General features: G+C 34.3%; 1 protein-coding gene across 9 annotated transcripts in view; it reads right to left on the reverse strand.

The window, feature by feature from the left end:
- The window catches only part of Mmp1 (Matrix metalloproteinase 1), a 422,620-nt gene that overhangs the window by 135,561 nt on the left and 273,046 nt on the right, over positions 1-14,013 (reverse strand). For all 9 annotated transcript variants that reach the window (XR_010950917.1, XR_010950915.1, XM_067773240.1 and 6 more), the window contains one exon: positions 11,923-12,379. Coding sequence is in view for 7 of the 9 variants with exons in the window: in XM_067773240.1 (XP_067629341.1) it covers positions 11,923-12,180 (258 nt within the window). In the remaining 2 variants the exon portion in view is untranslated. The remainder of the gene's footprint in view (positions 1-11,922; positions 12,380-14,013) is intronic.

The following is a 14,013-nucleotide window of genomic DNA, read 5'->3' on the forward strand; positions in this document are numbered from 1 at the left end:
GTACAACTAGAGACACCCCTGGTCCACCTTTATGGCGATATCTCGAAACGGCGTCCACCTATGGAACTAAGGATCACTGCTTTTCAAAATATTCATTAACAGCTTTCATTTGATACCCATATCGTACAAACATATTCTAGAGTCACCCCTGGTCCACCTTTATGGCGATTTCTCGAAAAGGCGTTCACCTATAGAACTAAAGCCCATTCCCTTTTAAAGTACTCATTATCACCTTTCATTTGATACCCATATCGTACAAACACATTCTAGAGTCAGCCCTGGTCCACCTTTATGGCGATATCCCTAAATGGCGTCCATCCATAGAACTATGGCCTACTCTCTCTTAAAATACTCTTTAATACCTTCCATTTTATACACATGTCATACAACCGCATTCCAGGGGTTACCCTAGGTTCATTTTCCTACATGGTGATTTTCCTTATCTTGTCTCCATAGCTCTCAACTGAGTATGTAATGTTCGGTTACACCCGAACTTAGCCTTCCTTACTTGTTTATTTTCTTCTTGTTTTCTTCTATGAAATCACCGTCACTTAGAAGATGTATTTTCCTTATTAGACTTGTTGCTGTGTTAATTTTCTGCTTCCATGGATGATTGGAGTGATAATTGATAATTCTTCCTGATGCCATCGACTTTGCATACCAGTTGAACGTTAAGTTTTGGTTTTTTTCGGTGTATTTCTACGTCTAGGAAGGCAATTTTGTTGTTCTGCTCTAATTCTTTAGTAAATTGTATCCTGGTATGCTGTGCATTAAATACGGTTAGTATGTCTTCCACGTCTTTAGCTTTAACAATTGCGAATATGTCATCTACATATTTGGTTATGTATTTGACATATATGTCTTTGCTTTTTACTGTCTTTCGCAAATTACTCGGTACAAATGGCCTAGGAGTTTCTCCTGAAATCTCACACCAAATATCAAAATTTAAAATGGGAATATTAATTAACTTTAAATTTAGATATTGAAAATCAGATACAAGTTGATTTAAGTCATCTTTTTGTTGTTCAGATTGTAAAATTTTAAAATTTAGTTCTGTATTATATAATACATTAACCTTAAAAGCTCTAGATAGCGTATCTGCTACAACATTGGATTCTCCTTTAATGTATTGTGCTATAAATTTCAAGTGTCTCGTTTGTCTAGGACTTCGTTCTGTTTTTGAATTTAAAGCAGTAGTCAAAGGTTTATGGTCCGTATAAACTGTAAATTGTCGTCCTTCCAAAAGATATCTAAAATGTTTTTATATTTAAATAAATCGCCAATAATTCCTTATCAAAAGCACTATACTTAATTTCAATTGGAGAAAGTATTTTAGAAAAGAATGCAATGGGCTCAATTTTATTATTGTAATTTTGTTGTATAACGCCCCCAATCGCTGTGTTAGATGCATCTACTGTTAAAGATAATTTAGCATTTTTGTTAAAATGATTTAACAATATCGTAGATGCAAATTTATCTTTAATGCATTCAAAAGCTTCATTCGAATTCTCGTCCCCATACCAAAGTTTTGTCACGTTTCTTATTTACTTTGTTAATTAGATCATAAATTTTGTTTGTAAATTCTGCTAGTTTTGGAATATATCTATGATAATAATTTATCATACCAATAAATTTCTGTGCCTGCTTAACTGATTTTGGACGTTCGAATTGCGAATAGCTGATACCTTTTCATCGGAAGGTCGAATACCTGTTCCAGAAATGTTATGTCCTAAAAAATCTATATTTGTTACACCAAAAGTACATTTACTTGGTTTAATGTTTAAACCGTACTCTGTAAGGTTTTGAAAAAGGACACGTAAATCTTTTAAATGTTGTTCTTCGTCTTTACTTGCAATAAGTAAGTCGTCGATGTAAGCATATACAAAATCTAAGTCACCTACTACCTCATTTATGAATCTTTGAAAGGTTTGTAGCAGAATTTTTAAGTCCGAAAGGCATTATCATGAATTAAAACATACCGAAAGGAGTTGTAATAGCAGTTTTATAAATATCTTCTTCAGCCATAGGAATTTGGTGATATGCCCTAACTAAATCTAATTTTGAAAATATATTTTTATTACGAAGGTTCATATTAAAATCTTGAATATGAGGTAAGGGATAACGATCGGGAACAGTTACAATATTCAATCTTCTAAAATCACCACATGGACGCCAATCATTCAACTCTTTTTTAGGTACAAGGTGAAGTGGTGATGCTACTGAAGAATTTGAAGGCCGACAAATGCCTGTTTTACCTAAGAAATCATTCGCGACTTTGTATTTTACCGGATCTAAGCGCCTGGGCTTAAAATGGAAGACTATCTTCTGTTACAAGTCGATGTACTGTTGTATGTTTAACAGGTTTAGTATAATCTGGTTTTGAAATAAGTGACGGAAACTCTTTTAATAATTTTGTAAATTTATTGTCAACCACAAATAATTTCGGTAATGGAATATCACAAAAGTAGATACTGTATTAACTGAGAGATTGGTAAATGGATCTACTAAACGTTTATGTTTAATGTCTATAAGAAGGCCATATTTACAAAGAAAATCAGCGCCAATTATTGGCTTGGCTATATCCGCAATCAAAAATGTAAAGGGAAATTCACGTCATAAACCTAAATTTACGTTTAAAAGCCTTTTTCCGTATGTGGAAATTGTTGAGCCATTAGCTGCAGTGAGAATTATGTCTGAATGTTTCGTATGAGGAAATTTAGACGCGGGTAATACCAAAATTTCTGCTCCACTATCAATTAAACAATTTTGTTTGTTTTCTCTATCAAAAATAAATAAGCGACGCGTCGAAAATTCTAAATTTCCGTTGTTCGTCGCTGCAACAACGGAAGAATTTAGTTTGTTGAATCTTTGTTTTTGTTATAAGAACACGGTTGTTCACAACTTCTAGCATTATTTCCAAATTTGTAGTGAAATCTACACAACCAATTTGGATTATTACGCGAGTTAGAACGATGCCTAAAAGAATTTCTAAAATTATTCCTAGAATTAGAACGCGACCTAGATTTATTCCTATACACTTCTGCTTAAATTTCTGCTAACTCCAAAGAAAGTTTCTGAAAACTTTCACACATTAAAGAAGTGGTTTTAACTAGATTTTCAATAACTGAATTTTGAGCTTTTGTATCTGATATTGTATTTACTGAGAAAACTTCTTTTTTATTCATAACTTCAAAAATGTTATCCGCTAATTTTACTAATTCATTAATATTATTAGAACTTGAGCTAGCCAAAATTGCATTTAAATTTTTGGGAAGTTTTCTCAACCAAATTCTCTTTAAAATATTTTCACTAAAATTTGAACCGGCTAACAAAATTAATGACCGATAAAATTCAGAGGGCTTGCGATCACCCATTTCAGAATCATTTCAGATTTTGTCAAGCTTTGAATTTTCACTAAGAGAATGTCTTTCTATTAAAACTTTTTTGAGTTCACTAAACTTGTTAGTGAGGGGATGGTTTTGGATAAAATCTAAAATTGTTACTATTACGTCTTGTGGAAGTGCTGTTATAATGTGTTCATATTTGGTATTCTCTTGAGTTATATTTTTGGTGCTAAATTGTGTTTCAGAGTGTATAAACCACGCTTCTGGACAACTAGTCCAAAATTGTGGAAGTTTGACAGATGTAGCACAAATTTCAGAATTATTTTGATTTGCATATGGATTTACTAATTCTTCTTGAGAAGAATTATTCTGTAAATCAATAAGCGAATCATTTAAATTTTGCGTGAGTGTAGAAGTGTGTGTATTGTGTCGTGGATAATGAAACATTTTAACTAAATTGAAGAAGGAGTTTACAAATTTAGTAAAATATTAAATATCAATATTAAAAAATATTTATATTTTATAATACCTGTTTAGATAAACAATATATATATATTTAACGTAGAACAATCCAACCTCAAAATTCTTCTTCCAAAATTTTGTTTTTTAAATTGTGTAATTGCTTTAAAATTGATTGTTGAAATTTGACGATGGTTTTAATATTGTGCAATGGCTTTAAAATTGATTGATGAAATTGGACAATGTATTGTGCAATGGCTTTAAAATTGATTGATGTTTTTAAAGTTTATAAGTAAGGACGCTACGTAGAGCGTACAAAAGAAATAGACGCACTTTTCGTATTTTTTTTTTTTTTTTGTTTCCGCGTCTGACAAGCAAAATTCGAACTCTGCTTGACTGTGACGATGGTTTTAATATTGTGCAATGGCTTTAAAATTGATTGATGAAATTGGACAATGTATTGTGCAATGTCTTTAAAATTGATTGATGTTTTTAAAGTTCGTATTTTTTTTTTTGTTTTTTTTTTTATACTCAGTTGAGCAGAGCTCACAGAGTATATTAAGTTTGATTGGATAACGGTTGGTTGTACATATATAAAGGAATCGAGATAGATATAGACTTCCATATATCAAAATAATCAGGATCCAAAAAAAAATTTGATTGAGCCATGTCCGTCCGTCCGTCCGTCCGTCCGTCCGTCCGTTAACACGATAACTTGAGTAAATTTTGAGGTATCTTGATGAAATTTGGTACGTTGGTTCCTGAGCACTCATCTCAGATCGCTATTTAAAATGAACGATATCGGACTATAACCACGCCCACTTTTTCGATATCGAAAATTTCGAAAAACCGAAAAAATGCGATAATTCATTGCCAAAGGCGGTTAAAGCGATGAAACTTGGTAAATGGGTTGACGTTATGACGCAGAATAGAAAATTAGTAAGATTTTGGACAATGGGCGTGGCACCGCCCACTTTTACAAGAAGGTAATTTAAAAGTTTTGCAAGCTGTAATTTGGCAGTCGTTGAAGATATCATGATGAAATTTGGCAAGAACGTTACTACTATTACTATATATGTGCCAAATAAAAATTAGCAAAATTGGATGAAGAACAAGCCCACTTTTTAAAAAAAAATTTTTTTAAATTCAAATTTTAACAAAAAATTTAATATCTTTACTGTATATAAGTAAATTAAGTCAAAATTCAACTCCAGTAATGATATGATGCAACAAAATACAAAAATAAAAGAAAATTTCAAAATGGGCGTGGCTCCGCCCATTTTCATTTAGTGTGTCTAGAATACTTTTAATGCCATAAGTCGAACAAAAATTTACCAATCCTTTTGAAATTTGGTAGGAGCATAGATTCTATGACGTTAACTGTTCTCTGTGAAAATGGGCGAAATCGGTGGAAGCCACGCCCAGTTTTTATACACAGTCCACCGTCTGTCCTTCCGCTCGGCCGTTAACACAATAACTTGAGCAAAAACCGATATATCTTTACTAAACTTAGCCCACGTACTTATCTGAACTCACTTTAACTTGGTATGAAAAATGGCCGAAATCCGACCATAACCACGCCCACTTTATCGATATCGAAAATTACGAAAAATTAAAAAAATGCCATAATTCTATACCAAATACGAAAAAAGGGATGAAACATGGTAACTGGATTGGCTTATTGACGCAAAATATAACTTTGGAAAAAACTTTGTAAAATGGGTGTGACACCTACCATATTAAGTAGAAGAAAATGAAAAAGTTCTACAAGGCGAAATCAACAGCCCTTGGAATCTTGGCAGGAATACTGTTAGTGTTATTGAATATATATATAAATTAGCAGTACCCGAGAGATGATTTTCTGGATCACCTGATCCACATTTGGTCGATATCGCGAGAACGCCTTCACATATACATCTAAGGGCCACTCGCTTTTAAAACCCTCATTAATACCTTTAATTTGATATCCATATCGTACAAACACATTCTAGAGTCAACCCTGGCCCACCCTAATGGCGATATCTCGAAAAGGCGTGCACCTATAGACCTAATGCCCACTCCCTCTTAAAATGCTCAGTAACACCTTTCGTTTGATACCCATATCGTAAAAACATTCTAGAGTCACCCCTGGCCCACCCTAATGGCGATATCTCGAAAAGGCGTCCTCCTATAGACCTAATGTCCACTCCCTCTTAAAATGCTCAGTAACACCTTTCCTTTGATACCCATATCGTACAAACATTCTAGAGTCACCCCTGGCCCACCCTAATGGCGATATCTCGAAAAGGCGTCCACCTATAGACCTAATGCCCACTCCCTCTTAAAATGCTCAGTAACACCTTTCGTTTGATACCCATATCGTACAAACATTCTAGAGTCACCCCTGGCCCACCCTAATGGCGATATCTCGAAAAGGCGTCCACCTATAGACCTAATGCCCACTCCCTCTTAAAATGCTCAGTAACACCTTTCGTTTGATACCCATATCGTACAAACATTCTAGAGTCACCCTTGGTCAACCTTTATGGCGATATCTCGAAAAGGCGTCCACCTATAGAACTGAGGATTACTCCCTTTTAAAATACTCATTACCACCTTTCATTTGATACCCATATCGTACAAACACATTCTAGAGTCACCCTGGCCCACCCTAATGGCGATATCTCGAAAAGGCGCCCACCTATAGACCTAATGCCAACTTTCTCTTAAAATGCTCAGTAACACCTTTCGTTTGATACCCATATCGTACAAACATTCTAGAGTCACCCTTGGTCCACCTTTATGGCGATATCTCGAAAAGGCGTCCACCTATAGAACTAAGGATTGCTCCCTTTTAAAATACTCATTACCACCTTTCATTTGATACCCATATCGTACAAACACATTCCAGAGTCACCCCTGGCCCACCCTAGTGGCGACATTTCGAAAAGGCGTCCACCTATGGACCTAATGCCCACTCCCTCTTAAAATGCTCAGTAACACCTTTCGTTTGATACCCATATCGTACAAACACATTCTAGAGTCACCCCTGGGCCACCCTATTGGCGACATTTCGAAAAGGCGTCCACCTATAGACCTAATGCCCACTCCCTCTTAAAACGCTCAGTAACACCTTTCATTTGATTCCCATATCGTACAACTAGAGACACCCCTGGTCCACCTTTATGGCGATATCTCGAAACGGCGTCCACCTAGGGAACTAAGGATCACTCCTTTTCAAAATACTCATTAACAGCTTTCATTTGATACCCATATCGTACAAACATATTCTAGAGTCACCCCTGGTCCACCTTTATGGCGATTTCTCGAAAAGGCGTTCACCTATAGAACTAAAGCCCATTCCCTTTTAAAATACTCATTATCACCTATCATTTGATACCCATATCGTACAAACACATTCTAGAGTCAGCCCTGGTCCACCTTTATGGCGATATCCCTAAATGGCGTCCATCCATAGAACTATGGCCTACTCTCTCTTAAAATACTCTTTAATACCTTCCATTTGATACACATGTCATACAACCACATTCCAGGGTTACCCTAGATTCATTTTCCTACATGGTGATTTTCCTTATTTTGTCTCCATAGCTCTCAACTGAGTATGTAATGTTCGGTTACACCCGAACTTAGCCTTCCTTACTTGTTTTTTTTTTTTTTGGTTCCGCGTCTGACAAGCAAAATTCGAACTCTGCTTGACTGTGACTTGGCTCACTGGGTATACGTGGCTAACGAAGCTGTAATTTAGTTTTTTAGGAAGCGGTGCTTATTGTTTAATAAATAAATGTCTGTCTATCGTTGCGTTTGGCTTCTGTGTTGTAAGCTTTTTAGGTGACCTTTGGTTGCCTTTATATTAAAAAAAACTTTTCTTGTCATTGAGTTCTTCCAACAGCACACCGCACTGGTTCAAGTATTTCTTTTGTCAATTTACTACACCTTGATATTTTTCACTTGTCTCCGTCGAACTTCTAAAGTCGCGTTGGTATAATGCTTTATGTCCGCTTTTGATTTACGGCTGGTGCTGTTTTATTGTTGCTGCCACCTTTTCTCTGCTTTTTGTTGTCTGTTTTGCTAATTCTCCTCCGACAAGATTTTGCTATTTTGTAAACAAATTTGCTTTATATCGTTGAATATCGCGAAAACTGAATTGCAGCGAATGCATTTGAACTTTTTACTTTTTATGTTTCACAGACTGGCTGATCGCCATTGTAGTAATTGAAACCACGTTTTTATTTTATAACCAAACTTTAAATTATATTTTTTAAAACGCCTAAAAGTATGCGTCAAATTCTTTCTAAATTTTTCACCATAATCAAAATTTTTGAAAATTGAAAAATCAATATTGAAAATTAAAATTTTGATAAAACATTTTAAAATTACAAAGTTCAAAGTAACTAAAATACAAAGTTAAATAAAAAGAATAAGAACCCTACACATATGATAACCTGCTTTCGAACTAGTGGGTTTCCGGCCTTTCTATATCTCTTATTTTTGTCAGAATCATCGCTTATATCTTCTAGAGGAGGCCGATGGGTTTTGGCAGGGCATGCGAACTACTGCTCTCCGTGTTGAGAAAATTCTTGATGACAAAACAAATACCTGATATCGAATTCAATTAACACAAACGAATTCACGCACGCGTCGGCACCAGGCACGTTTTCAAACTTACACATACATATGTATGTACACTTATACGTGCCCTGCGAAAAATCTTGCGGTTAATCCCTAAAGATAGTTGTCTGCGATTGATATATTTAGTCTACGTTGAGAATTAACGGATCCCTTCTAGTCCCTTTGGGTACAGTTGGGATTTTCCAGATTGAAATTCTTGTAGTCAATTTTGAGAAACAATAAAAAAATGGTAGAGAAATGGGTAAAAAAAAAAAATGGAATTGAAACGAATTATTGAAGAAAGATGCGGAGTCCCATACCAAGCCTAAACTACTACATAGTAGCTTTTGTTAAATTATGGTGGATTTTGTTTTTCTTTTATTTTTCTACAATAATAGCACGAAAAAAAGTTAAAAATACTGTATTCGAAAAAATTACACAATCGGTAAGAGTTGCCGTGTGACCTGTCGAACAGTACCTGGAAGGGCGAGAGGATCTGACCGACAGTAACCGAAGGGATACAAATGAAACCTGCCTAACAGTACTTGCAAGGGCATTAAATTAAATTTCCTTGTAACATGTATGAGTCCCAAGCCAATTAGTCTGCCTTTTTTTGATGTAAGCAAAAAGCATTAGGCCAAGCCGAGGATATTATGGTCAGAAATATTCCATTCCAAAGCTTATTCTAATGTGACAAAAAAATCTAGCTCAATTATTCTACATCTCTGAAAATGATTTAAACACTGACGGGCAAGTGTAGAAGTACTTAGCTCATGGGTTCGAGTTCTGATATCCGTCAGCAAATTCTAGTTGTATACATGTCTTTTTCTGACTAGTTTGATGTTTCACTGAAGAGTATTTATCTTATTACGTTTATAAGATCTAACAAATTGGAAGTAGAAATGTCTTAAGTAATTACATTTAATAAACACATTTTTACACACACGGGAGCACCATCTCTCGATCAGGCTATAATGTACAACATTATTATAAGTAAATACACACCTATTTGACTCAAAGTAATTTGTGATGAATTTCATTTGAACGCAAACAAATATGTATGTATGCATGTACATTTTATAGTTGTATTTCTCCGAGTATAGAAAGCCGTTTACATCTTTCGTACGTATCAATATCTGGGACAGTGAACCAAAAAAATACACCACTAATACGTATATGACACTACTTTATTTTCAGGTATTTTTTTCATCAACTTTGTTTCGCCTTCCCTTCTAACGCGGTTTCAGAATTAGTGTAAGTATGTAAGCTATATTCCAAAAAACTAACAAAGTACAAGAAAAATACAACCTAGTTCATTAAAAACAAACGAGCCAATTTGTCTTTCGTTAGGTTTTTTTTACATTCGGCTGATTTTTTTTCTGACAAATGAAAATTTTATTTTTGTGAAATAAGTGAACCAAGGGAGCGCAAAATAATGTTTCCGTGTTCTTTGCTGTTTATATTGTGAAAGAATTTTATGTCAAATTCATTCACGCTTTCTCTCGTGCGAAATTGTTCTTGAAATTTGATTTTCGATAAAGTTTCGTCAGTTTTTCTAGCTTGGCATCCAAGACAAAATAAAGTAGTGTCATAGAGGTATAAGTCTCTGGTTTATCAATGATAAAACAAATACTTACAGCGAAGCTATCAGACGAAATTTATTCGCAAATTCTGTGCTTCCAATGCACCTTGTCCCATCCATACCGAGCTAAAACGAGCTTCTATTTTTCTCTTTGTAGAATATAAAAGTGACGTTAGCTACAAATTAGATCTCAGTTTCTCATTAAAATATATGATACAACCAATTTTGAAAAGTGGTTTATAGTTTGCCTAAAATTGGAAGTATTTCACCTACAAAGGCGGTTGATTTCGTAGTTCCACTCCCATTCGCTATTACAAAATGGTAACTTTTCGTGTTAATTACACATCTAAGTTTTATATTTGAGTAGCTTCCTGTCTAATGTATATTCCCTTTAAATTATAAAATTTCTGTAATTAACAGGTAAAGAGAAACTACCAAGGCAAATCCATACCGGGTGGGGGCAAAGCGAATTCAACCAAATCGCCGTGCAGAATGTCAAGTCAAAAGAAAATTTTAATTGATTTCGATTACCTGACATATTGAAGTACAAGGCGTTGTATGGAAAATAATAAAGAAGAAGCAATCAGCTGTTGGGACAACAACACCTGGTACTGAATTCGCCTTGGAAATTACTTAGAGTTTGGGTCAAAGTCGAGTCAAAATGTCACACCCGTTTCTATAGACTACCCCATCTACACATTTAATGTTTGTTTTAATACAAGTTTTTAAATATTGATATGAATCATCAAGTCTCCAAGCAGATTATCATTAGGCAAATTATTGGATTAGATTACTGCCGATCGCAATACAAATTTGCTTGATCCTAGGTATGAATAGTTGTTAATATGTGCATAAATAAATATGTACATTCATACACATGTAACTAGTAATAGGTAAAATAATTCGGCGATTTAGGCCTCGCTTCTACTTTGATTTGCGGTATTTTATTAGTCAGAGAGCTACAGTTTTTTTTCCTAGCATTCATAGCTCACCAAGTCATAGCCGAAGAGCGATAAAGTTTTATTACTTACTACCCCATACCAGGGCGGCAGTATGCATACTTGTTAAATTTAACTGAGTAACTACTTTATTGTAACAATTTAAAGTAAGTGAACAAAGTATGATTTTTTCTTTCTTAAAACAATTATATGGACAAATAACTATTTTACTCGAAAATTATACTTAAACCTCTTTAACAGCTATCCTATTAATTCTAAAACATCTTGGCTTACACTTTTTAAATACAAAATTTTTCAAAGCAGCTAATGCATCATTCAGACAAAATATTAATATTAAGTATTCGCCACACACTGTTAATTTTTTTGTCAGTTAGAAGGTTTACAATATAAAAGCCACGGCACACAAGCGGTTTTTCATATAGATGCGCTTAACGCAATCTTATGCATGATGAGTAGATTGCACGTATTTTTATGGAGAAGGACCGATCGAGCGAAACTGGCGCACTGACATTAAAAAGTAGCCAACTTTCAATTTTTGTTGCAAGCAAAGCATAAAAAGAAGAATTCGGTATTTGCTTTGGCTAATGGCGCTTTCACACTTTGCAAGTGAAACTATTTTTCCCACTGGTGCTGTTCTAACATTTTTCACAGTTAAAAACTGCAATTTAAAAAATGAATAGGACACAAAATATGTTAGCAAGTATTTTTCTTGTATAGTGAGAATGTTTATAACAGTGCTTCGCGAATGGATGTGAATGGGGTAGGCGAAAAAAACTTCATTAGCCAGGTCTAAAGTTCCTTTATAGTTACAAATACAACATCTTGCGTGATTCTGGCGATGTTACTGGCATGCATAACACTACGTTTAGTGCATCTATATGAAAAAGTTGATTGTAGCTTGACCTTAAGCGGACGATATCTATTTTATGTAAAAAATTATATTTAAAGTGTATTATGTATATCCACTTACCTCAGCTTGGGTGGTCGTTTGTACAGGATTACTTATGCCAGTACTGAGTAAACCTAATAATATCACTAACACTATGAATACTGTGTTCTGGTGGCAGGAGTTCATTGTACGGATAAATAATTCAATTGCTTGTCGCCGAACGATATTATTGATCGTTGTTCGACAACGCCTGGAATTATTCAAGCAGTCGTCTTCCTTTTCCGCTGTTGCAGGGTATGTTTCAGTGTTCCCTTTACTCCGATTACAATATAACATCATTTAATATCTCTTGTACATCCAATATCACAAACTTTGAGCAGTTGAAGTTATTTACAAATACATATATCAACTTTATGTATGTGCTACATATATATTTGAATATCTGCTGGTTTCAAATTTGAAGTATTTACGATTGAATAACTTAACTATGAGTGGTCAGGTTGATTAAATTTAGCTTAAATGAAAGAATTCGAAGAATCTAAAAAGTGAAATAAAGTTAAGAGAAATCATTAAAAGTTATGCATAGGTATAAGACATATGAATGTGCATGCTCATGTAGATGGGAAGAATTTGGTATTTTATTTCGTTTATAATGGGATGTTTAGTTACAGATGTTGAGGCTCCAGTAAGCAAATTTCAGCATTTTTACCTAAGGGAAAATTCCAGACCAGCGAGGTTAAATAGAGGAAAATTATCTCCAATAACGTATTATAAAAAAATCAATATCTACATACTTATTTTAATCAAAAACGGCTTAACCAGTTTCGATATTTATTGTTTCGCTTGTTATGGTTCAAGATGGTTTAGAGGTTTAGAAAAATTTCTTTTTGAAAAAGTAGGCGGTGCCACCCCTCCTTTTAGGAAGAATTTAAATTCGCTTTATCTCCGCAATTATTCGAAGAATAATTATAAAATAATGTAATAGAGATTCCATCTATAAGTGGGGGTTCAGTGAGAGTTTGAGTGTGAATGGGAGCGGGAATGAGGTATCGAGTGAGATCGGGAGTGAAAGTTGAAATAGGAGTGATAGTAAGAGTGAGTGTGGGAGTGGGATAGAGATAAATGGAATAAGGGATGAGCAAGAATAAGAAGAAAAATGGAGTATCAAGTAGACGACAACGTTATAAGCAGCGGTGGGCACCATTACCAAATTGAGAATGTGTAGTAGACTGGGTCAAAAAAAAAAGTTGTTAATGTCCGCCCCTAAATTTGAAGATTATGTTGAGAGGGTTTCGGAAAAATTTTTTAAATTTTTTTTGATCCTTCGAAATAGAGCCAAAAAGGGTTTTTCGTTGAAACTTAGTTATTTGACGACCGATTTTGATATGTCATTATTTTGGCATTGAGAAGCTTCACATTTCCGTTTAATGTCCTTTTAAGCTATGAGGTCGTTTTCACATGATTAGGTCAGCTAACAAAATTTTACCACCAATAATGTATGTTTTTTTCCTCAACAAACAAAAGTACTTAAAAATTCAAGAAAATGTTGCTTTGAAACCATATTACTAAAATAATAAACAAACAAGTTATAGCACTTTCAATATTTATTGCAACTGTTATTTTACCTGATTCTTATTATACTTAGACCTGAAACTCATGATATTTTTGGAGGAAAAATTGCAAGGTTCGCATTGAAAAGTTAATAAAGATATGCCAAATATCAGGAATAGGGGAAGTCAAAGTAAATAAGTGAGTCAAACCTGTACTTTCGTATTTATAATAATAACGCTATGCGACAAAATAAACTTTTTTTTGGGTATTAGAAAAACCCACTTTTTCGTAGAGATTGAGGCTTAAGTAAAAAAAGTACTATCTCCGTTTTTCCAACCGAAATTTTATTTTTTTTTGTTAACGCGTTCAGCACATTGAAAAAGTAAAGGTGAAAAGTCAGAAGTCAGAAGTCGTATTCAGAAGTCAGAGTCTGACTTTTCACCTCGTATAATAGCTGTTATACTAAATTTCTAAAAAAAAAAAGAATCCAGCCCTTCTAATAAGGGAAAAGGGCGGAACACGCCCAAATTTTTACTTGTTAAATTTACTGAACGCGTTAACAAAAAAAAATAAAATAAAATTTCGAAATGTAGAATTTCGAACTTCAAACTTCGTAAGCCG

Source organism: Eurosta solidaginis, chromosome 3, assembly GCF_040869045.1.
Source record: "Eurosta solidaginis isolate ZX-2024a chromosome 3, ASM4086904v1, whole genome shotgun sequence".
Taxonomy (NCBI): domain Eukaryota; kingdom Metazoa; phylum Arthropoda; class Insecta; order Diptera; family Tephritidae; genus Eurosta; species Eurosta solidaginis.